Source organism: Abrus precatorius, unplaced genomic scaffold (assembly GCF_003935025.1).
Source record: "Abrus precatorius isolate BTA unplaced genomic scaffold, Abrus_2018 Scaffold7, whole genome shotgun sequence".
NCBI classification, from domain to species: domain Eukaryota; kingdom Viridiplantae; phylum Streptophyta; class Magnoliopsida; order Fabales; family Fabaceae; genus Abrus; species Abrus precatorius.
The window spans coordinates 23,074,692-23,101,171 of NW_020874417.1; the positions used below are offsets into that span (position 1 = coordinate 23,074,692).

The following is a 26,480-nucleotide window of genomic DNA, read 5'->3' on the forward strand; positions in this document are numbered from 1 at the left end:
AGATGATGAAGAAAAAAATTTAATTTCAAATTAAGAAATTAAAGACAAATGAGAAATTAATTATTTTTCAAAAAATTATGTATTATAATCTTAAACAATAATTAAAAATATTTCTAATAAAATAGAATACTTCTTTTAAAAAATAAAACTAAAAAACATTATTACTCGTAGTTTATATCAATTTGTTTTATTTGGTTAAAGGTTATAATATTTTCACACTTTTTAATAAGAAAACACATGTTTGACTACAAAAAATTTATAACTAAGATCAATTTAACGAATTAACAGCTAAATAATTAATGTTAAAGAACTTAATTTAATAATTTTTTTCATGCATATTAATAGATCTCCAGATTGACACAATCATATTGCATTATAGTCCACATTAGTTTAGTCTATTTAACTTTATGAAATAGAAGACAATTTTCATCAAAACGATATTATTTTTCTTTAATTTAAACTCCCATTAAATATTATTTTGAAGATAAATTTTTTAAATAGAGTCTTTGCATATTTTTTGAGATAACAAAAGTGTATTTAAGAGTATCAAAGCTAGTCAATTTACCCAATCTACCTTGCCAAAAGCTAATCACAGATGGGTCAATCTACCTCATTTTAGAGCTAAAATTTTTTAGCCTATGAGCTATTAGGATTAACGGATCAAATTACCAAAGACTAAAAATAAAAAGTAGGTTGATAGACTAGTGGGTTAACATATCAGCCCACCGAAAATTAACATAAAAATTGAAAAATAAATGAAAACTTATAAAAGCCACTAAAAATACATCTAAATAATATTTTTATATTAATAAAAATTAAGATTTAAATTATATGTTATTTTTAAAAATAGGTCAACAAGCTAGCCTGCATTGTCGTGAGCAAGAAGAAACAACTTGTCTGGAACCAATGACCCATCCTACCATTTTTACGCGGATTATGCAGGTAGCCCATTGAGCCTAACCCAAATTTATATTACATATATTCTATCGTTTATCTTTACAGCGAAAGTAATTTTTAATTTTTCGTTTTCTTTTTATAAAATTCCTCTTCGTGCCCTGAAAATCCAATGAATATCATGCATACAAACAGCATGTGCAAGTCAATTTCTTCTATATCATTTCTCCATGGGATTGTCTTTTCTTTCCTTTGTTTTGAATGCACGAAAATTGCACACTATAATGGAAGAGTCACAAGACTGATGCTCATTACAAAATCAGAATTCAAATCAGCCAAGGCCACTAAGGGCATTATTATTACTATTAAACTAAAAAGACAAGTCCATGCAGCTCCTTTAAATTGAAACACTATTAGGAATTCCCATGCCAGTTAGTCCCCCGTCACTTGTACGATAAAGCAAGGTATATGGCATCTTAACTGGACCAAACCTGTTTCTGAGTCTCTCATCACTGTTCATTCTCAAGATCCTTTCCTCAATATCAGCAAGTTTATTACCAAACTTGTCAAAGGCTTGCAATGGCTCTACATCAGATGTCCAATCTGAAGTGTCTCTCTGCCCAAGGTACACTTCATCAGTAGAATGTCTGGACAAGATTTCTACAAGTGAAATGCCAAGAACAGCCTGAAACTGTGCAGTAATTGTTTTGAGAAAAGCCTTCTCAGGATTTGCCACAAGTTCATTGTATTCTGGAGTTCCTACTTCTGGCATGAATCGTCGGCTTATAGATGGACGACTTGGTGGGTAGCCTCCATATGCATATTGTCCAAAGTTGATTGCAGCATGAAGAGCCGAGGCAATCCATATAATAATAGTGCAAGCCTCAATCAGCTCTTCACGTGTCTGCATCCTTGGCCACCAAGGTTCATCTTTCTTGTCACCATGACCCACCTCCCTTACTTCCTTCCACCATGATTGGAGTTCTGCATCTTTCTTTACTGAGTCATCCTCCTTGTAGTAAAAGGAGCAGTAGTCCTGAACCCATGTCTTGATAGCAAACCAAATCTCCAGGCCATCAACAGCAAAAGGGTAATCCTCAATCAATAGTCGAAGGCCATATGGGGAAGATGAGTCCCTAACAGCCATTCCTCTGAAAGAATCAAAGATGCAGCCAATGATTAATAGCAAATTTCCACTCACTTCTATTTTATTATGATATCCTCTAAGTTACTCTGGTTTTAATTATTTAATTTGGACAAGTCAACAATATTACATGATCTGTTGAATTTAATCATACAAAATAAAAATGATGGATAGTTAACACCAGTCTTTTGCTTGAATGGTTTACCTCTTGACAAGATCTTCAGGCAGTGCTTGCTCAGGGAAAACCCAGTCCTTATATAGCATTGATGAAAACTCCATAGAATACTTGGATGGAGAAACTGTTGACTCTAGAGCACCACCTGCATTGATGAGGATCTGTCGTGCAAGTGCATTTATATTCATCGTGTCACGAAAGTGAGGGTGTAATAGCTTGTGAATAGGGTGAAGCACACTAAGCTGCCTATTTGTAGCTATAATGAATGGCTCCATGACTGCATGAGTATGCAACCTATGCACAAGTAAGATATCAAAAAGTTAAGTTTCAAGAATAGATAAACTACAATTGCGTTTGGTTTCTCTGACAGTTATCTTACCAGTGACTGATAAGTTGATGATAGCCCGAGTCAACTACCCCCACATAAGCTTTGGCTAGCTGCCATATGGAATTTTCAACACCTTGCTCCACTGGGATGTAAACTTTACTAATGGCACCATGTTGATCTCCCTCAGGATGTGGCAAACTCAGCTCAATTGCTAGTGGCTTTAAGGTCCCATTATTTTGCAAGAACAGAACTGTCCTGGTGGCATACGTCTTTGTTGAAGTAGAGTTTATCCTCCTCAAGTATGGCATCTGTGCATCATGGTGATCTAATATGAACAACTTCCTTTCTTTAATTGCCTATCAACCAATTGCAGATATGTATCTCAACATCGGGTACAAGTAAAAAACTGTCTTTTACAATGAAGCTTTCACAAGATTTTATCGTTAAAACTAAAAACATGGGATCCAATCAATCTTGAAAATTACCTCATCTACAGTGAGTCCATCCAGGTTGATTTCAATGTGTTCTTTGGCTATTTTACTGGTTTGATCACCGTAGACTTTAGGATCAAGCTTGCTAACTGGTGGGAACTCCTGCAGTTATTTATGATTATTGTGAGGGGTAAAAATCATAGACAATTCTTCATTGGGATATTGATCCTAAGAAGTTTAGGAAATGATAATTTAAAAATCATGACAAGGATCCTATTCTTTACTTTGATCCAATCATTATCAAATTAATTATAAACACTTGAGGGCTTACTTGGAGACTACGAATTATGACAGGGTTTATACCAGCCAGCATCTCCCTAGCAAATTCTTCATCTGTTCTCCATGCAGATTTATCCTCTGCTTCAAATTTCATATCATTTATGTCACTATTAACTACTAATGATTTATAAAATGTGTTATCCTATGTTCTTGCATGAAAAATAATATCATATATTGTCCACATCTGCAATACCTGCAATCACTTGAGGCAGGGGAAATTTAAGGAACCTTTCCCCATCAGTTCGGAAAATTTCCTTTAGCATCTCTGCAGGGATGTGATCCCTAACATCTTTAAGTATACCCTCAGGCACCTCAAACCCATCTTCATAGAGTTTAAGTACATCTTCAAAGCTGTCAAACTCATTGGGAGTGCTATCAAATAGAGATTCCAGCTCAGGTTTGAGAACTTGAACTATGGATTTGAGTGCATAGGCAAGAAAATCTGCCAATTTCAAGTGACCAAATCTTTCATCCCTTGGAACATAGATGTCTAAGCTCATGACAAGATTCAGCCTACTCTCATAATTAGGATCTGCCAAGATAAACAAAATAAATTAACCCCATGCAAAACATTTAAAACTCAATAAAAGAAGCACTTTAAGCTTACAAGCGAATAAGATATCTTTCACAATAATTGAGTTAATTGCATTGTAACACATGATTCAAGCATACTATTCTATCTTGACTTGCTAAGTTACTAAAATACCATATAGGATCAATCATTAAGAGCACATATAATATAACTTGGCAATGGAAACATAAGCTATATTAATATGCAATTTGTGTCATCTACCCAACCCTGACTTCAAGTGATTCTAAAAAGCCAAACTTTCTAGTTCCACTAACATATCAACTACAATTTCGTATTATTTTAATTCTTCATAAAATGTGCTTGCCGCATTGATAGAGAAAGAACTGAAACTTAATTTCCAAAATATTCGAAACAGCCTTGAATGAATAGAAAAAGAACAAACTAAAAAGCCTTACCAGATTTTGCCGGTGGTCTACCAGTTCTTCCCCTACGAGGGTAGGGGTATTCCTTAGACCCTCCTAGAACAGGACGAGCATGTCGTGGACCTTTATCTGGATTTCCCAAATCATTGTAGTAAGCATAATCATAGACCCTGTCCCACTCTTGGAGCTGGCCACTTCCATCACCTCTTAAATTCTCCAGTTCTTCTTCTCTGTACTTAAGTAGTGGCACTGGTGTTTCGCTTGGAAGGTATGTCTGCAATTAGTACAAAATATGTAACAAGTAGCATACACAGCAAAATCTCCTTTCCATCAAGTCTCGGAATTAACTACAATAATTACAGATAAATTTGCAGAAGTAACTAATAAAATTACTTTTTTAAAGGCCAAAACTTAGATACAGCACAGTTGGTGCTAGTATCCAATCAAAATTATAATGTCGCTTGAATAAGATGCATAATAAAGGTCAACTTTAAAGATCAGCACCCAGACATTAAAAGTAGGCATATTACTTAAATGAAGCTCCAATTTTGATTGAAAAACAATACCACTTATCTTACTCCACTTAAATTTTATCTTTTTTCTATCTTATATGACATTGCACATGATAAAAATATTAAATAATAGGAAGTTCTTATCAGAAATCATAAAATTTAATAATATTAATGCATTAAAAATTTTAAAATTTTTATTAAAAAATTATTGTACATAATTTTTATTATGTGCAATATTGCAATAGTTAAAAAAAATGGATAAAAAATGTGACATTATTTAGAGTACATGCAAGGTATTGTTCTTGAAGTTATACCTTGTTTGAGAAGAAAATGCGATCTTTTTCATATTTATCTGCAGGGTATACCCAAGAGTTGCAGACAAAGCGAATGACACCTTGCCCTGGAACATCTTCAAGTGTCAGGCTTCTGAGGTAGAACTCACTGTGATGATTGTTCCTTATTAAAAAGGCTCCTGGTGTTCCTATCTCTTCATCCCAATCAAATGTAACCCTGAATGCTGATTCTCCTGCTGTCAAAGGTGTGATTGTTGTAATCCAGTCTTCTAAATAAGCAGGCTTCCCCAGTTTCCCCTTCAAGCGATTCCCTGCAGATATTAACAAATGTCATTCAGATTCAGAAACCATAGCTGAAGTTGTTGTTTTTTTTTTTTAGGAGGAATAACACTTCTAAAAAAGTTTTTTTTGACATACTCTTTTTATTATTAAAATTTATTAAAAAAAATATATAAATGAGAATAATTAAATAGGACAAAGAGTCACCCAATTACGAGTGAGACACATTTTTTTATAATTTTTAATAAATTTTAATTAATAACTAAAAATGTAAAAAAAAAACTGAGTTGCTAGTATTGTTTTTAAGTAGTGAAGATAAATAATATAATTTATGAATAAATCATTATACTAATCTGTGAGATTATGAACCTCAAGTAAATTATCTTTAAGTGAATTTAGTATCCTCAAATGTGTAAACAAACACTTTAGTACAATTAAAAGTTTCTGCCACAAAAATATTAATTTTTATAGCTAAATAACATATAAGATGATGCTAAATAATGTCCTTTCACATAATTTTGTGAAGTAATATTCCATGACTCCCACTGTTACTATCTCCAATGATACATTCCCTCCTCACTAACATTACTCAACTCTTTGCTCCTCTCGGTCACCAAATTTAACTCCTACACTACCAACTGAATTAAAGCCCTCGTTCCACTTTCTCTCTCTCTCTTCTCGGAATCATACTACTACTCTACCCAATTTCGGTCTTAATCACCACTTCTACTGTAAAAGCTACACCTCCTTCCTTACAAGGTAATTCTTATAACAATGGCTCCTTCATAGATAATTTTCAATCAGGTTGCTTGCTGTTAAAAATAAATTAATTGAATAATATATTCAAAATATACATTGGTAGTTGGGCGTGGCGTGGGGAGTCATTTTTCAGAGCACTGGGTCTTCACACTTTTTTTTAATATATATAATTATGGTGACTGCTGACCATCGAGATTTTATGCTGTAGAACTTAAAGAATGAAAACGAAATGTTACCAACACACCAAGAGTTCAGATTATGAGCAAAGTTTAATTTAAACAATGTAAAATTATATAAAATGAATATAAAAATTTAAATTAAAAACCACACATAAATTAAAAATATAAAAATAAAAATATAATTAAGCCTGTAAGATAAGACAGAAACCCCGTAACAGTAATCTTCCCGTGGCTTTCTTCCAAGTCTTGGACCGGCACCATCTTTTTTAAAAAAAATGTCTGACATTGCATGATATAAAAATTATATAATAATTTTTTATTAAAAACTACATAATTCAATGTTATTTAATATATTAATAATATTAAATGTTACAATTTTTTATGAAATTTTATTTTATAAACTTTTGATTTTATGCAAAATATTAGAAAAATTCTTTAATAGAACTAGAAATTTTAAGTGGCTTCTTTTGTTTGATTTAATCGAAATCAGTGACAAAAATTGAATTTCAGTGGAATCCACATTTTGTATCTCCTCCTGTCTTTGCGGTTATCAAGCCTGACTAACATGATCTTTTAATATCTGAAGTACATTATTTTTTTCACAAATTTACAAAGCCAAACTCCATTTATTTTACTCCAAAGTTCACTTTAATTTTAACTTCTGTGTTATTCTTATTTGATTTTATAAATTTTGTTAAACTCAATTCTTAAAGTTAAAGATAAATAGTTAATAATAATAAAATTTTATTAAAAAATAAATATTTATTATATTTTTATAATTTTAATATAATATTTTTATAAAAAAAATTATTTATAGATCCTTAAATTTAGAATGAGATTACCAGTTTTTTTTTATTTTATTTTTAATATTCAAACACGGCATTAAAGCAAAGCTAGACCTCTGTACGAGGACCTGACCTGGAGCAGAGTCGGCGGTTGAGCCATGAAGGCCCAGCTGGGCCCAATTTTCTTCGGTCAACATCATAATGCGTAACTGCTTTCTTCACGTCAAAAAAAGGTGTCTGTTTCTTAGCTATTTTTTTCCCATCTCTTTTAACCTTTTATTTATATATATATATATATATATATATATATATATCACATTATTTAGAAATTTTCTATTTTAACATAAATAATTATAAAATATTTTTACAAAATTAATATAAATATTATTTTTATTATAATCTCTATGAATTTATATTTTATATTTATGCTATAAATTTATTGAAATAATTTAATAAAAATTATAAATTATTTGTAGAATTTGATCATAAACTCTTTCACATAAGTCGAATAACACAAATTAACTGTAATTTTCTTTTTCATCATTTCTCTATCTTCTCTTTGTAGGGCCACAAAATAAATGTAAGCGCATATATTTCAAGTTCGTAATATTGACAGCATAGACTACATATATGACATGTCTGTGAAATAATTATTTTAAAATTTTAATTTTAATTTAATTTTGAAATTTATTATTTAAAACTTTTTTTACTCCAAGATAAGCAATTATAATTACGCAATCATTTCCATGTTTGTTTTCGCGCGTTACACTGGTATTAGCTAAATCTATTAGTGTGAACTGTGAACAGATGACTATCATTTCTGTGGTTTGTATTTATCATACCATTTAGCATCTGATAAATTGTTTTATATAGCCACTGGCTGAAGAACAGAACAAGTTGACAGGTACAAGGAATCATTTAAAATTGTGATTTTTTTTTTTAACGCGAAATCAAATAGAAACGTCAACTCATTTAATATAATCGCGATGGTCGCTTAAATTATTCTTAACCATAACTTTTATATTAAAATATATATTTAATTTTTTTAAATAAGAAAACTAAAGTGTTAGTGAAGTTATTTTTCTTTATACTTTGTTATATATACATTTTAAATTTTAAATTGATTAAAAATATTAAATAAATTATACTTTTTTTACCATAATAATTTTTTATCACTTTTTGAACAATTTTATTTTAAATTTTAAAAATTAAAATTATTACTTAGTTTTTTTTATTATTTTATATAAATTTCTGTATATTTTGTAAACATTTATTTTTATATTTATAAAAACTATCTTAATTATTTTTTTAATTTAGAGTTTTCTTGTAAAAGTTATGTTCTTAATATAAATCTACAGTATTAATAGATATTAAGTTTTAATATTTAATTTAATTTAATTTTTTTATACTATATGATACACGTATTACTTTAAAATTATTTAATTTTATTAAAATTTTGTTATTTTAAATATATTATTCATAGTTATAAAGTTAAATTAAAATATTTTAAAAAAATTAAACACATAAATTAAGCACGCTGCGAAATTATAATTACAAAACAAACGAAATCAAGATGTAATGAGCCGAAGTATTGGCAAACATAATAACCTGAAAATCTTGGAGTCCCAGAACTTGTCTTACAAGTTGAATATAAATCTATCTTTGTATTTTTCATTTTTTACATTATTCATTATCTATATTTTTTTAATTTATTACATCTTTATTTTGTTTATATTCGTTCACACTTTCTTAGAGTGGATGAAATAAGTAGAGGTGGAGCAAAGACCTCTTCTTGGTTTAATAAACACAAACCACACCTATTTATAAAATTAGATGGAAGACATTTATTTTAAAATTAAATAATTTTTTTAAAGAAATCTAAACCGTTGAATATCGTTGATTATGAGAGTTAGTGAATCCGGCACTCAGCGTCCACGAGGGGGCTAATGTTATTGAAATTCAAAGAAAGAGAAGAAAATTTAATAAAGCAAACATTCCATTCATTATTCTAACTATAAACCACACAACCAGCACTCAAAATCTCAGTGTCACCTCGCAAAAGATTGATAGTGTGTTTGATTGTGCGTTAGCTAACACAACTCTTCCAAGTGTTAAAGATAGACGCAAATTTACGTTCACAACACCGCGTATCCAAACATAAGCTAACTCATAAAATTCGAAATGAAATATCAGAACAAGAATTACATGTAACACAACAGTTTATGGTTTTAGTTTGTTCAATAAAACTAGTAATTCTTACCAAATTTGAATTAACAATGAAAGATGTGTTTTAAAAACAACAATTAGTAACACTCCTCCCATCGCTGCTGATTCCCGTGAAGCTTTTGATTAAAGGATTTGGAGAACAAACAGAAGATATTTTAAACATGAAAGAGTTAAGAAAGTTTTGAAGGAAAAAAAATCACCAAAATTAAGTACTCAAGTTACTCTTGTTTTTATTTTTCTTGTACACGAAGGAAGCATAATATAATGCAAAGCTCCCGAAAACAAAAACACTAGACATAGCAGAGAAATGGAACCGTCAAACACGCACAGACACAGAGGATAAGGAAAGAAAGAAAGGGTAGGGAAGAGAACTGACCAGAGTCAACGTTGACAGCACTTACGAGTTGGAGAGAAACTCTTTTACCCAAAAACTCGTGAAGACGATCGAGAAAGGAGGCACTGAAATCGTTAAAGTCCAACACATTCTTCTTCATCAACACCACCGTGCCGTTAACTCGTTGACTGTTCTTGTTCTCTCCGGTGAGAGCGTTAACGATGTTCTTAAACATTTTGAAGTGAACGAGTTAGAATTTACCCCTCAGGTTCAGCAGAGTAACATACAACGCCGTTAAGTGTTTGGGATGGGAAGTGTTGTGAAGAAGCGACCCAATGTTCTGTGCCTTTTATAGACAAAACAGGAAAAAGTTAACCGACATTCTCTGTTGGAACAATCCTACCGTAACACTGTTCAGACAAATTTTACTCTGTTAGCCTTTGAGTTGCCTAATTAAATAAATTGACAGTTCTTTTATATTAATATCTACAAATAAATGGTTTCTTATAATTTTATGCGTAGCATATTTGTTTTGCGCATAAATAATGATCCGCCGTTTATTCATTTAAAATAGGCAAATCACTAATTAATCTAAACGACAATCCTTCTTATGTTGAAAATACAAAACGCACAAATTTTTTTGTCAAAAAAGTGACTTAAGTGTAGTATTAATTATAAAAATTAAGCAAATATTTATTTTAGTTTTTTTAAATTAACAACATCAATATTTTAGTATTTGATTTTATAAAAAATATATTTGAATCTTTAATTTTATTTTAGTCTAAAATAATTTAGTCACTGTAAGCAAAAAAATAAAAATAAAAATTAGTCACATGTAGAAAAGAAACTGAAAACATCAACGAAAAAAAATTTAATTTTTAGTTTTATAATAAAAAAGAAAAATATATAAATTTTTAAAAAGTATTTTACGTATTGATAAATAATATTTTTTAAAATTTATTTTTTAATAAGTTTAATAACGTTATGCATTGTTATAATTTTTAATTTTATAATAATATTTATTTTAATTTTTAATGTAAAATGACAATAAAGTTATAAGATATGAAAATAGTTTATTTTTAAAATATTAAATATTAAAACCTAAATTAATCAACACTTACCATTTGAAAAACAAAAATAAATATTTACTTAATACGAAACTTACTTGCTCAGCAAACGTGAATTTCTTCCATTCCTTATCTTTTTCTGTCCCTTTTTCTACGCGTGGATCACCAAAATTTCTTCGGAGTTAATGTGTGCGCTCGTGGAATCATAGGTGGAAATTTCTACCTTAAACCTTCTTTTGCAATTTCTTAATACTAAGATGATTTGCACATTTCTGATTTACTAAATATTAGCTACTAATATTCCGATGGATATTTTCTATGTTTTTAAATATAAAACTATTTTTCAAGCTTTATACCGCGGGTTTCCTTTGAATTTGCTTATGGAATTGCAATGCTAAATACTTGAACTGTTTTCTTATCAAAGCTAATTGAACAATACTTTATGTACTTTTATAACTATTATCGCAATATAAGCAACTATTTATTTTAAAGTTTTCAACTCTATTTTTTTAAAGTGATTCTTCAGTTTTTTTTCAAATTAATATTAGAAACTAATTCAATTATTGACTGACATCATTATAATATTTGGTAATAAAAGATCCTTTTCTTAAATAGAGAGTTTAAAATTGTATAACATTGCAGATAAAATTCACGCTTTAGGCTTAGATAAGATTTTCTTTTAACAAATTGTAATACTTGTAAGACACTTTTTAAATATATTTTTTAACTAAAATTTAAGAAAAAATATGTGAACTGCTTTTGAATTTAACAAGTTTCATTTATATGTATTTTTAAAATTTTCAACATATTTTTCTCAATATATATTTATAGATTAAAAATATTTTCTTTAACACACAGATTTTTAAAGAGAAAATGAAATATGAGCCCAACAGGAAACCACATAGTTTTGTTCTACATTTGTTTGAAACTATATTGTTTTGGGTTCCTGTGTGTCTATTTCGCGCATTGATGTTGGCACTTTGCGATGTCCCAGGCTTGGCTCTGCTTTACAATATTCTCATATGCTACTTTTTTCGGAACTCTTTAATCTTTTGTTTTTACCCTTTTAATCTTTAGTTTTTGGTACCTCTCTCTAATGCCCGTATTGATGTTGGCACTTTACGATTTCCCAGGCTTGGCTCTTTACAATATTCTCATGTGATGCTTTTTATATTATGTAGTAGTGATCTTCGCACTTTGTAATGTTCCACACTCTTTATCAATGTTCTTTGCCTAGGGGAATTAATACTGGAATTAAATTCTCAAATTTTCTAAACGCTGTACGAATTAGAGTAATGTCCTTTGTGTTTGGAAGGTTACAATTTTAATGGTTCTATTAGTTATAAATTTAGAAATTTTTTTAAGCATTACCTTAGTAATTTTTTATTTTTTTATTCCAAAAACTATTTATTTATTAAAATATAAAAGTATAATAAATATGTTTTCATAAAATATTACTATTGTTAGTTAAAAGAATTGATCCTAAAGATCAAGATAATATTTTCAAATTTTAATTATATACCTAGGTGGGGGTTTAAATTATGCGCTTTACAGTTTGCTTCCTGCTACATTTCCTTTTTGTCTCTGCACATAATGGTTACTTGTTCAAGATATTTTGTTATAAGAACACATTAGCACCAAAAATATTGACCCTAGTAATTTATTAAGGGTTTTCAATTAATTGATTCTTGTCGCTTTCCTACTTATATCAACGCATTAGCACCAAAAAGATAAACCTTCTAATTGTAAAGGACTTTCCATTAATTGGTAATTGTTGCTTCTTGAGCCTCATTAGCACCAAAGAGATTTGTCTTTCTAATTGTAAAGGACTTTTCAATTAATTGATTCTTGTTGCTTTTGAGTCAGTTAATCTAAAAACTCTATTTAGCATTAATTATGGAGCACTTAATTTATATCTACCTGACATATCCCGTATTGAATGTTCATCTTACAAACCGGTTTACTAAACTCTCATTTCTAACGATCGTAGTGCTTGAACCAACCCACCTAAGGATGGCCTCATCCATTTACATGCATTTTTCTATGTTTTTAACATAAATTGTATGTTAAAAACATAGAGCTCCCTTTTCCCTTTGTTTCAATATTCATATTAAACAAGTAAATAAATAATTTACTTAAATATAAGAAAAATATTAACTTCACATTTTAGGATTGAATTAAAGCAAATAATAATAATAATAATAATAATAATAATAATAATTTTTATTAAAATTATTGCATATTTATATCTTTAAATAAATATATTATTTTATTTGAAATTATTATTTTTGAATGTTTAGACTCAACTTTAAAGTTTGAGATTAACAAAATATTATATATAAAATGAAAGGTTGAGAAATATTTTAAAATTTAAGTATATAGAATGGATGCTATGAATGAGAATAGGAGCCCATTTGTTTTCAATTTATGAAGAAATAAATTTTATTTTGAAAAAAAAATCACTTCTAATTTTGTGCATGTTTGTTTAAATATTGAAAAATTATAAAAAGGAAACTACTAATTATTTTGAATAATCTATGAAAAAAGTTAAAATTGTAATTACCTTTTTAAATTTTTATAGGTATGAGTAAACAAAAAGTGATTTTTAACATGAAATGTTTTGAAAAAGTATATATTTATACAGTCTCAAAAGTCAGGCATAACGTTGTTTAACCTACTCTTTGAAAGTATCTATCCACCTAGTTTCAACTCAAGTTTACACCATTTCCCTTGTGGCTCACGTACCACTCAAACTCTCTTGCTTAAGATTTCGTGCTTATTTGATTAAGCATTCCAACTTGTTACCCAAATCCTGATACGTTAAAAATTAGGTTGGACCGATGTAGGACATGATTAGTTTTCTATTACTGTGCATGAAAATATATTCTTAGATTCGGAAATAAATTAAGAAAAATGCTAACATCAACTCAGGGCTGAGTTTAAGTAATTAATAACATTAAAATGTTATTAAAAATATTTATTACACTTTTTTTATACTATAATATATAATAAGTATATATTTTTCTTATAAAAACTTAATACTTTTATGTGTTTAAACTTTTGACTGAAATTAACAAAATTTATAAATCAAAGCTATCAAAATCGATTTGAAAATCTTGCGAGCGTTGATTTAATTTTTGAAAATTTGGTTATGTTGAGCCAACCGAGAAATAAATACCGAGATGCTCCAAATTTATTTTCACTGTTTGAAAACGGAATCACCCTCCATTCCATTTACGGAATTCCGATCAGCAATTTCTCTTTGAAACTAAAGTAAACTCCTCTTAAAAATGCAACTTAAATGGTCCGAATATTTTGAGATGCTCCAAGAATTTTCCTAGCCGATCGAGGAAGATTGAAGCTTTTGAGTTTCACACCGAATTGCAAACTGGACATTCCGTGGTAACCAATAGTACTAGGATGGCATGTGACTGACATGAAACCAATCAAATCATCTTTTTGCTGTTGGAGAATTTGAGTTAACAGTAACACCGATTCAACATTCTCAATTCAAAGGTTCTCGCAACTGACAGCACAATACTTATACAAAAGGCAGAAATTTATAAAGGTGCAAACTATTCCATAAAGACAAAAATGGGAATAGAATATCAAACATTCGTTTCATAGATAGATTCTGATTCCTCACACACTCTTATCTATTAAGTCATTGGATAATCTTAATTAAGCTTCTGAAAAGCTCAAATTATACCCAATCTCTTCCTACGCACTATTACTTCTCATAACATAATACCGGAGGTAAAAAAAAAAAAACATCCAAAGACAAGATAATGCATCATCATCTTATCCATTGTTTTGTTTGACCAACCTATTCTTGGCATAAATTCTGATCCGTAGCGGCAAATATGAGGATGCTAAGAAGTTGCAAAGTTTCTGTATTAAATTTAAGCATAGATGACCAGATAGAAATAAATGCATCAACTTCTTTCATAAATATTTATAACAAATTACAATTAACCCAGATTCTGGACACACTTCACCACATTAGTGGCTGAAATCTATCACACAGCAGTATATGACTTTAGGCTCATCTGCAATGGAGAAGAGCAAATATGATAGTCTATTAACAACAAGCAGTATTTCAGAGGAATCTGAATAGATTTTTTAAGAGGAGACCAATGGAAGCAAAGCACTTTCCAGCCACACAGCCTCAACTATTTATTATCCATTTGCCTGGAAACCAATCTCTTATCATTTGCTATCCATTTTCCTGCCAACCAACCTCTTAATTATTCCATACTGGGGTAGAACCTTCAGAAAGACTAGGAATGCCCTGCTTGCCTATCCCACTGAAGGTCGGCGGAAAATTCGGCAAAAGCAGCTCGTGGATCACCATTTCCAACAGACCAGTAGTATTGAGCAGTTTCATTATCAACCTGCATGCTTCTCTTCAAGGAATCACGCACCTTTTTGTTGCTTTCTTCAGAGGAAATTCTGTTTGATACATAGGTCGTCCTCCTGTCCGGTACATCGTTGGGATACAACACTGCTACTTCTCGTTTAGCATAAACATCCAGCTCAATAAAGCATGTTCTGTCAACAAGGATATCAGAATTACTAATAGGGATTAATAACCTTTCCCTTGAATATATACCGTGGTCACTCATCATGTTGTTCAGCCGTTTTATGTCCATTACCTATCAAAACATATAAACATCATAAAAAAGTCAGTGCAATTAATCAAATTCGTCACCATGCTGTCAACTTGTAAAAAAATATAAACAAGAGAAGAAAAATATTTAGCTTGCAGCAAAAAACTGAAACAGGATTTGGCTCCTTTAAATGAAAGGTCCACTCTATAGAAGAAAATATGGAATTATAATCGTTGATTGAAAAATCAATAGGGTCTTACCAGTATTTGAAATCACAATAAGAGTGCATTAATAACACTTTCTAATTTTGATTCCTTAACCAACATTTGTCAAAAGTATATTTTGTTAACATTATTTATCTTAGATGAATTTTCTAATTAACAGTTATAATTCTGCAATTTTGGTGCACTCTTTAACTTAGAGGAACCAAATTCTTGAAAATACACTATACTCAACTATAACTGATTGCATTTCACTAAATGGAAACTAATTAGGAAAGGCATTTTGAGTTAAATGCATGAGAAATATAAACCCTAAGACGTGGCAGACGGACCTGAATGGAATACTTGACGGCAAGACTAGCAACGCTGTCGCCGCGCATAACGCGATGAGAAATGGCGAATTTGGCGAGTGAATTGTCTCTCCAGAAGCTTCTAGAGAGTGGGTTGCCAACGACGTCCTTCAATTTCCAAGGAGCAAGAAAAGCTGTGGTTACCATGTCCCTTTGGGAGGCCACCGAGTTCCAGAGTCGGCACACGCAACTCGCACGAGCGAGATCGGGAATCGGAAGCTTCTGGAAGATGATTCGAAGAATGTCGGTGGAGGACAGTGCCGGGAAATGAGAATTCATGGGTGAGATTACAACGGTGCAAGAAGAAGAAGAAGAAGAAAAAGAGGAAAGGGTTTCGGGAGACGAAGGGGATGAGAAATTCGAATTCACGAGGTGCGTAAGGATGTCACCATCGTCTTCGTCGCAACAACAGCCCATCGGAGTTGTCACGATTGGATACCGTGTGGCTCTGGTAGAAGGCCACATCTGATTTTATTGTCCTCAGTGATTTAATATAGATATTTTCAATTTTTTTTTTATTTTGTTAAATTATTTTATAACTTTTTAATATTTACAAAATTTATATGTACAGAATATAGAATATAAATATAATTCTTTAAGAATTTTAAATACTTAAAAAATTAAAATATATCATGTTGCTTATGAGGTAAATTGAATAACTTATCAACTAGTTCTTGAGATAATTTTAAAAATTTTAATTTAAAATAATTTACATATTTTTATAATTTTTTCTTTATTTTATATTTTTATCTTAAAAAAAATTTAATTAAGAATATTATACGCTAATTTAAAAAGACGTCTTTCTTTAATATATATATAGCAACAAAATAAGAAAAATTAATTTTAACACGATGTTTAAAAATAAAAATTATATAAATATAAAATTTTCACGTGATCACAAAAGCCTTAAATACTTGTTCGATTAAAGGGGGGAGTTGAATATGAGGCAGAGGTGTTGGATAAAATTTTTTAAAGATTATGAGTTTCAACTATAATACTATCCGGGCAACGCTAATATAGTGACAGATACTTTAAGCAGAAGTGTAATTCAAACTTTCTCTTTAAGAGTTAGTAAGTCTCTTTTGGGAGAGCAATTTCGAAACATAAACTTACATATGGATATATCACATGGAAAGATCAGTTGTGCCAGGATTGTGGTGACCAATGAATTCTTACAAGAGATTAAGAATAAACAGTTGTGGGATCCTAGATTATGTCGAATCATATTTCTCTTGGGCACAGATCGTGCAGTTGGCTTCGATCGAGGTGTTGATGATATTCTGCGATACCAAGATCGAGTTCGTATCCTTAGAGGAGCTGAGTTGAGAAGGAAAATTTTAGAGGAAGGACATCAAGAAAATTTTAGAGGAAGGACATTAGGGCAGCTTAAATCTCCACCCTAGAGTGACGAAAATGTATTAAGGTTTGAAACAGATGTTTTGGTGGTCGGGCATGAGTGGTGAAATAGCCATATTTGTCAAGGCTTGTTTGACTTGTCAAAATGCAAAAGTAGAACGTCATTGTCTGCCTGGAGAATTGCAAACTATGAAGATCCCTGAATAAAAATGGGATAGTGTAACTATGAACTTTGTGTCCCATTTATCGAAGACTGTTAGAAATCATGATGCTGTACAGGTCATAGTTGATTGATTGACTAAGTGTGCTCACTTTTTGCTAGTTAATATGACCTATATCATGGAAAGACTTGCTAAGTTGTACATCGGAGAGATTGTTAAGTTGCATGGACTACCTTCTAGCATCATTTCTGATAGGGACCCTTGCTTCACTTCTCAATTTTGGCAGAGTTTTCAAGAAGCTTTGAGTACCCAGCTAAGACTGAGCTCAGCCTATCACCCTCAAACTGATGGTCAGTCAGAGCAAACAATTCAGACTTTAGAAGATTTACTGCGAGCTTGTGTTATTGATCAAAAGGGTGATTCGGAGGACATGCTTCCTCTTGTGGAATTTACCTATAATAATAGCTATCATTCAAGCATCGGCATGACACCTTTTGAAGCTTTGTATGGAAGAAGATGTCGAACTCTAGTTTGTTGGTTTCAAGATGGAGTTCATTTAATGGTTGGGCCAGAAATGCTTCAGAAAACTATGGAACAAGTTGAGCTTATACCAAAAAAGATTAAAGGCGACTCACAGCCGTCAGACATCTTATGTTGATCTGCGTCAGAGACATTTGGAGTTTGAGGTAGGTGATCACGTATTCTTGAAAGTATCAAGAACTACAAGTGTAGGAAGAGCTTTGAAGGCAAAGAAACTAACACCTAAATTTATAAGGCCGTATCAGATCTTGCATCGCAGAGGACTCGTAGCTTATGAATTGGCACTATTGATAAGTATGTAATTAGGCCCTCTTTTCTAGTCCATTTATTCATATTTGACATTTATTTGAATTAGGTTTTACACTAATTTAGTTGTTAATTGTGCAGTTTGAAGATAAAGAAACCACGAATAGATTTTGGGTACATTTTGAGCCCAAATGAATGGGCTTTAAAGCCTCACAGCAACAAGCACGCCCAGGGGAGCACGGGGGTGCTTCGATAATATGCACGGCCGTGCTAAACCATAAGGCACGGCCGTGCTTGTTTGCATTTGCCACACTTCCCAAGTTTGAAGGAGTTAAAATTCTATAAATAGAGAAGCACCTTTTTTGCAGAGTTGAGATTGACACAAAACCTTTTCTTTGAGATTTTGGATCACTTCCACCCTTCTCGTAGGATCGTTGGCACACACATGGCGAAACTTAGAGCTTCAAGTGACCATACTTGAAGACTGAAGATTCAATTCTTATTCTAGTTTGTTTTACTGCTTCATTATGGATATGTTATTGATTGTTTTAGTTCTTTCTTTCTACATGAGTAGCTAAATCCATAGCTAGAGCTATGGGAATTATCGTTTATGATTTTATGGGATTGTGATATTTGAATCCAAATATGATTTCCATTTTGTGATTAGAATTTGTCTTATCGTTTCTAATTCTTCATCCCAATTAATTACATCGTCAGACGATCGTACCTCGGGTAATTAATAGATCTATAGGATAAAACGAGAGGAAAGATTAGGTAGACCAAACCAATCTTCATCTTCTAATCGTTATTAAATTAACAAATTCATAGGCTCCTTAGACTTTTTCTAAATTAATAACCTGCATGATCATTGGAGATATTAACTTAGGGAAAAGAATATTAATACTGCATGACTATTGAGTATTAATAGTATTAGTATGAATGATTAGTAATCACTAGGAAATCAGATTTAGATCTAAATAGAAGAATATCATAAAGGATTGAATGAGAACACTCATATGCCCTAGGTTCCTCTCCAATAAGTTTAACCAAAACGTGCCTTGTGTTTCTTGGTCGTAGTTTTTACATTTGATTTTATAAATTCTTGGTTTTAAATAAATTAGGAAAACTCTTAGTAATTGATAAACAATTCTTGTGGGACGATATTTTGAGAACTTAGTTGAAAACCCTTTATTACTTCTCGATGGGTACACTTGCTCTCCGAACAACTATCGCCTCAGTTAGCAGGACTGCATAATGTCTTTCATGTGTCTCAGTTATGGAAGTACATTCTAGATCCAACTCGTGTAATTAAACCAGATGCTGTACAAATTTGAGATGACTTTTCGATTGAGCTTCCAGCTGCACGTATCGAAGACACTAAAGTGAAGGAACTTAGAGGTAAGTCAATTCGACTAGTGAAAGTTGTTTGGGATCCAGTAATCAGTGGTGCAACATGGGAGTTGGAGGATCGAATAAGAGAGCAGTACCCTCATCTTTTCTCTCAAGACTGAAATTTTCGAGGACAAAAATTTATTTTCAGGGGAAGAATTGTCAGATTTGTATATTTATGTGTATCTATTATAATATTTGAATAGTGTTGTGTATGATTGAAAGGTATGAATTATTCATATATTGGAATGTGAATGTAAAAGTTGTGTGATTGCTGGATAAGGAGCAGTGTGATTGTCGTGCTATGTTATAATGTTGTTGAGTGTGATGTACAGAGTGGGTTAGAGATTGGTTGTTAAGCGAGTTGTATACGAGATAAGCTAGGGAGTATGACCGAGAACCTATATAGTCTCATCTAAAAGAGAGATTGAGAGTTTTGGGTGCAGTGTGTCTCGCTCAAGCGAGAAGTTGTCATGCAAAATTAGGCATTCTGAAGTGTTATCACTCAAATGAGATCAATCTCGCTCAAGTGAGAGCAGATAGGATCATCCTAGTTGTCCTCTCGCCCAGGTGTCACTTTGTCAACAGTTGCACTAAAAGTAAAATTAACTAGCAAGTGTACTAGTATAATTGTAGCAAGTTATAAAATCTTAGAATCAAGTTTGAGTCTTAGGTATCGTCCTCAAGGAATAGTTTCCTCAAGTATCATTTCACAATTCAACAACTAATTGAGTCTAATGCAATTTAATTGGAGTTTGTGACATTTAGAAGCAAATCAATAAGTACAGAATTCAAAAAATGTAACAGAATTAGAGTTACGAATTTTTGGATTAAAACAGATGTAAGAAACATAGTTAGGGGTTTACTTCACCAAAACTTCAGTATTAACTCAATCAAGTTCTGAACATCCAAGCATTTGAATTGATTGACAATCAGTTTCACAAATTATTAGTCAAAGGTTAATTCCTTAACTCAATGACCCTAACATTCAATTCAACCATCCTAATTCCTTAGATCTGATTCAATTAAATGTGGCATTAAGAGTTAGAAACCATAAGATTGCAAAATTAAGATGACTTATCCCTATTAAATCAATAATCTTGGTAGTTAATTCATATTTGAAAAACAAATTCAACTTCTATTGATAAAAACTTCTCTGTGTTTAGTAAATTGAATTTCTATCCAACAACTATTTTATTAACAGAATTAACTACTCAATCCAATCAAATACTCAAAGTTCAGATCCAAAATCAAATCAAAACTTCCATTTCAAATCCATAAATCCCTAACTATAAAGAGTTTAGACAGTCATTACAAAGTGAAAAGAGAAAGAAAGAGAAGAAGGAGATGAGCAAATAATCATCTTCAATCCAATCTTCAATCTGATTCCTCAAGATGTGAAGCTTAGTGTTCGTCCCTAATCTCTCTTTCAGATGCTCACAAGACAAGAAAATGAAATGAAACTGAAAAATGAACAAAAGATACAAAAATTCTAAGCTAATTTATATTTATAGAATTTTTTTCCTTTCTGGCGTGGTTACTTTTATAAAATAAAGTAATCACGCAAAAGCATTTATGGCAACTTTCATGATTGGAACAATCACTTTTGTTTATAATAGTAGCAACGCAGGGATGGATTGTCTCAAGTAACATGCGCGTGTTCACTTTTATACACAATAGGAGTCACGCGTGATAACCACGTCGCAATGGTATCAAATCTTCCCTCTTTGCCCTCAATTATATCAGAAAATGATTTGTAAACCTTATTATGACCGTCCTTCATTGGTTGTCTGCAGATTCCATTATCAAGAAGTGTATCCACGGCTTCTTGTACCGATTTTTCCTGACACATTACTAATTCTCCTGGTGTAGATCTACTTGTTGTTAATAGATCGATAAGAGTATTATTCCGATAGATAACTCCTCTATAGAGTTCATTAATATCCGAGCTCATTAGCTTACCCCCATCTATTTGAATAATGGGTCTCAATTCGGGAGGAAGAACTGGTAAGAGACATAAAACCATCCATTCTAGTTCTATATTTGTTCGGATAAAATGTTTAGCTAATTCTATGTGTCGAACCAAAAAATTCTTTCTTCTTCCAACTTTTTGATCTTCCCATTCATTTTCATTGTCCATTGATCCCTCTTCTCTTAATTCTTTCCATTCTATCAACGAAGAATCAATAAGAATTCTCAAATCCAGATCGACTAATTGTTCTCAGATAGCACTCGCTTCACTTGAAATTTCTCGAATTCGAAATATATTGAAACCTTGGGTAGAAAAAAAATAGGGATGCTGTGTTTCCAAGATTGTATTTCATATTCGAATGGACCTCGTAATCGTAAGAAAGTGGGTTTTTTAACTACGGGCCTAGCAAACGAAAAATTTGGATAGGAACCAATCCAATAGGATCTCCCTCTTTCAAAATTAGACGTGAAGGTTTCCTCTCATCCGGCTCAAGTAGTTATACCAAATAACGATAAAGCAAAGGGTTTCCACTTTCAAATTCTATAAAACCCTTAATCTAAAATAAAAGGTTTACTCTTTACTCAAGTTCTCAATAAAGACTAATCAACATTTCATTGATGCATTCTTTTTATTTTTTTATATTTTCTAAATTATTTATCCAATTCTCAATTACGACAGAAAATAAATGAAATGTAAAATTCTTGAGTAGTCTATCCCCCTTCGAATGGGGAATTCCCTAAAATAGAATCATTCATTAAAGGGAGTATCCTGGAATTCATAAGGGATTTCCTTGTCTATGTATCATTCCATTTGATCTTTTAGGTCCAGACGTCACCTTGACGGTTATGCTATGATGTCCTTAAGCCTATATGCGATAGATAGGCTTTTGCCACCATGATATATTTGCTTATTAGAACATAATTTTAGTTCTTTCTAAAAAAGATGGAATAGTTAATTCCACAAAAGTAGTATTTCTTTTTCTTTCACGAGATACGTGCAACTATAAATTCATATTTATTTGTTACTGAATCGACCATAGACCAATTCCCTTTTATTTGGGAGTATTCATTACATCCATAATTTTGAGCTTCATATTACTTATTTCAAGAGACATGTCAGATTTAGGGCATCCTAATTCAATTAAATGGAATGACAGTTTCTCATTCGGAATCTGTACAATAGGAATTTTGATCAAATCACACATCGCAGTATACTAGACCATCTAATACTTTAAGAGGTTTATCTAAAAGATTCACAATATAACTAGGAAGCCGTTTCAAATACCACACATGAGTTACTAGGCATGCCAGTTTTATATAGCCTATTTGATATCTACGTATCCAAGAATCAATAAATTCTACTCCGCATTGTTCACAAAATTTGGGATCGTCCTTTTTATCTTTGATTACTCGATAATTTCCACAAGCACAAATCCCACATTTTATAGGCCCAAAAATTCTTTCACAAAATAATCCATCTTTTTCAGGCTTATTGATTTTGTAATGAAAAGTATAGGTTTTTTTTTACCTCCCTAACTATCTCTCAATTAGGTAGGATTTTTCTTTTGCCCAAGCACTTATTTGTTGAGGAGAAACTAATTCAATTTGGAGTTGTTGATGTTTATACTGATCAATCATAGAATAAAAATTCTGATTCAGTTCAATTAAGCTTCCTTCCTATAAATCCAGAAGTTCTTCTCAAGTACAAGGAAATGATTCAGTTCCATAACCAAAGATCGTAGTTCTTGAACGAGCAATCGAAAAGATTCTGGAGCATCCATAGGTTTAGGTATTGTTCCTCTAATGATCGTAGTACCGAGTACTTCTTGGCGAGCTTTAATATGATCCAATTTATAAATAAGCATCTCTTGTAACATATGAGCAACACCAAAACCCTCCAGGGCCCAAACTTCCATTTCGCCTACCCATTGTCCTCCCCGTTTGGCCCTTCCTCTAAGGGGTTGTTGCGTAACAAGTGCATAATGTCCACTAGAATGTTCATGTATTTTATCATCAACTTGATGAATTAATTTCAAAATATAAGGCTTTCCCATTAGAACAAGCTTTTTAAAAGAATTCTCTGTTCTTCCATCAAATATTTTGCTTTTTCCCGGATACTCGGGTTCAAATATCCATGGATTCGATGTTTGTTTACTGGCTTCATATAATTCAGAAAACACTAGTTTTCTCGAAGTCTCTTATTCATATCTTTCATCAAAAGATGCTATTCGATAATGTCTATCTAGCATACTTCCCGCTAACCCGAGTGAGGATTCAAATATCTATCCTACATTCATTCGTGAAGGTACCCCTAATGGATTGAAGACCATATCAACTGATCTTCTATCTTGCAAATAAGGCATATCCTGTCTAGACAAAATCTTTGAAACGATACCCTTATTTCCATGTCTCCTGGCCACTTTATCGCCTACTTTAATTTCACGTTTCTGTAATATATATATATATCAATCATTTCTGGATTATAATTGGAACCTCTTTTTTTTTGGATCCATCTCACATCAATAACTCGACCCCTACCGCCTATAGGTAGTTTTAGACAAGTTTCCTTTGAGGTGGATACCTGAATGCCAAGTATAGCTCGTAATAATCTATCTTCCGGGGAATACGAGGATTCTTTCACCATTTGAGGCGTTAATTTACCCACTAAAATATCGCTCGTTTCTACCCTTTAGGTAGTTTTAGACAAGTTTCCTTTGAGGTGGATACCTGAATGCCAAGTATAGCTCGTAATAATCTATCTTCCGGGGAATACGAGGATTCTTTCACCATTTGACGCGTTAATTTACCCACTAAAATATCGCTCGTTTCTACCCTTTGTAATGTATATATATATATATATATATATATATATAATAAGTATTCTATAGAAAAATAATAAGTATTTTTAATATATACAAAAAGTATCTTTTTATTGTATTCAGCTCAATCCTTTTAGGAAAAGATTGGGCTGAGTTTAATTGCAATTAATTATTAATAGAACAAACAATAATTACTGGATTACAAAGTATCCATTGTTGGGAATTCAAATTTGATCTCTTTCCATACTTCACAAGCAGCAGCTAATTCAGGACTCCATTTGCTAGCCTCACGGATAATTTCATTACTTGCATGAGCAAGATCACGTCCCTCATTCTAAGCTTGTACACATGCTTCAAGAGCTACTTAATTAGCTACGGCACCTGGTGCATTTCCCCAAGGGTGTCCTAGAGTTCCTCCGCCAAATTGGAGTACAGAATCATCTCCAAAGATTTTAGTCAGAGCAGGCATATGCCAAACGTGAATACCTCCTGAAGCAACAGGCAGAACACCAAGTAGAGAAACCCAATCCTGAGTGAAATAAATACCTTGACTTCGATCTTTTTCAATAAAATCATCACGTAGTAAATCATCAAAACCTAAAGTGATCTCCCTTTCCCCTTCAAGTTTACCTACTACGGTACCAACGTGAATATGATCTCCACCAGACAAATGTAACACTTTAGCTAGTTCACGAAAGTGCATACCATGATTCTTTTGTCTATCGATAACTACATGCATTGCACAGTGGATATGAAGAAGTAGACCATTATCCCGACAATAATGAGCTAAGCTAGTATTTGCAGTGAATCCCCCTGTTAAGTAATCATGCATTACGATAGGAACGCCCAATTCTCTGGCAAATACAGCTCTTTTTATCATTTCTTCGTATGTACCTGCAGTAGCATTTAAGTAATGCCCTTTGATTTTATCCGTTTCAGCCTGTGCTTTATAAATTGCTTCGGCATAAAATAAGAAACGGTCTCTCCAACACATAAATGGTTGGAAATTCACATTTTCATCATCTTTGGTAAAATCAAGCCCCCCGCAGAGACATTCATAACCGCTCTATCGTAATTCTTAGCGGATAATCCCAATTTAGGTTTAATAGTACATCCCAATAGGGGAAGACCATACTTGTTCAATTTATCTCTCTCAACTTGGATGCCATGAGGCAGACTTTGGAAAGTTTTAATATAAGAAGTAGGGATTCGCAAATCCTCCAAACTTGGAGCGCGCAGGGCCTTGAACCCAAATACATTACCTACAATGGAATTAAACATGTTAGTAACAAAACCTTCTTCAAAAAGGTCTAAGGGATAAGCTACATAAGCAATATATTGATTTTCTTCTCCAACAACGGGTTTGATGTGGTAGCATCATCCTTTGTAACGATCAAGACTGGTAAGCCCACGGTCCACACAGTTATCCATGTACCTGTAGAAGATTCAGTAGCTACCGCGGCACCTGTTTCTTCAGGCAGAACTCCGCGTTGAGGAGTTACTTGGAATGCTGCCAAGATATCAGTATCTTTGGTTTCATAGTCAGGAGTATAATAAGTCAATTTATAATCTTTAACACCAGCTTTGAACCCAACACTTGCTTTAGTCTCTGTTTGTGGTGACATAAATCCTTCCCTACAACTCATGAATTAAGAATTCTCGAAACAACAAGGTCTACTCGACATGACTTAGGAGTTAATAAAATATCTCACTTCACAAGAATCTTTCACAAATAATCAACAAATATTATCAATTAATTCAAAAAGTTCGTTATTAAACTATGATATTTGATTTGTCAAATACATCATTATTGTATACTTTTTCATATCTATAGCGCAACCCAATCCCTTTTTTTTTCTTCAAATTTTGAATCTCTTATCCCTTTTTTTATTATTTGTTTTTATTTTTGAATCGAAATACCTAATCTAAATAATATAAAATTCACTCTTGACCTTGACAGTGATATATGTTGTATATGTAAATCCTAGATGTAAAAATAGACAGACTTTCCCCTCGAAAAGGGGGAAATAAATAGGTAAAAAAATATGCTAGGTATAAATCGTCTGCTGATGACATAGGAAGGAAAGCTAATGAGATAGAAAAAATGAATAGTAAAGA

General features: G+C 31.9%; 2 protein-coding genes and 1 pseudogene across 5 annotated transcripts; all 3 read right to left on the reverse strand.

The window, feature by feature from the left end:
• Nucleotides 1-1,064: 1,064 nt before the first annotated feature.
• Nucleotides 1,065-10,027, reverse strand: LOC113873685 (probable linoleate 9S-lipoxygenase 5). 3 transcript variants are annotated; one of them, XM_027511935.1, is made up of 9 exons: nt 9,675-10,027; nt 5,092-5,381; nt 4,299-4,539; nt 3,505-3,843; nt 3,304-3,389; nt 3,027-3,134; nt 2,593-2,897; nt 2,244-2,507; nt 1,065-2,045 (listed from the first exon to the last, which is right to left on the reverse strand). In XM_027511935.1, exons 1-9 carry the CDS (start codon nt 9,865-9,867, stop codon nt 1,292-1,294), a joined length of 2,580 nt encoding a protein of 859 aa, XP_027367736.1. In that variant the 5' UTR covers nt 9,868-10,027; the 3' UTR covers nt 1,065-1,291. The 3 variants fall into 3 exon arrangements, with proteins under 3 accessions (XP_027367736.1, XP_027367738.1, XP_027367735.1); XM_027511937.1 differs by having other exon boundaries at nt 1,095-2,045; nt 2,593-2,849; nt 9,675-9,953; XM_027511934.1 differs by having other exon boundaries at nt 1,095-2,045; nt 3,304-3,392; nt 9,675-9,875.
• A 4,493-nt stretch (nt 10,028-14,520) lies between these two features.
• LOC113872921 (F-box protein At1g55000) lies at nt 14,521-16,337 on the reverse strand. Of its 2 annotated transcripts, XM_027510811.1 has the most exons (3): nt 15,863-16,333; nt 14,981-15,354; nt 14,659-14,950 (listed from the first exon to the last, which is right to left on the reverse strand). In XM_027510811.1, coding segments are annotated over exons 1-3 (810 nt in total). In that variant the 5' UTR covers nt 16,298-16,333; the 3' UTR covers nt 14,659-14,949. The 2 variants fall into 2 exon arrangements, with proteins under 2 accessions (XP_027366611.1, XP_027366612.1); XM_027510810.1 differs by having other exon boundaries at nt 14,521-15,354; nt 15,863-16,337.
• Nucleotides 16,338-21,214: 4,877 nt separating this feature from the next.
• On the reverse strand, nt 21,215-24,333 carry LOC113871642 (annotated as a pseudogene).
• Nucleotides 24,334-26,480: the final 2,147 nt, after the last annotated feature.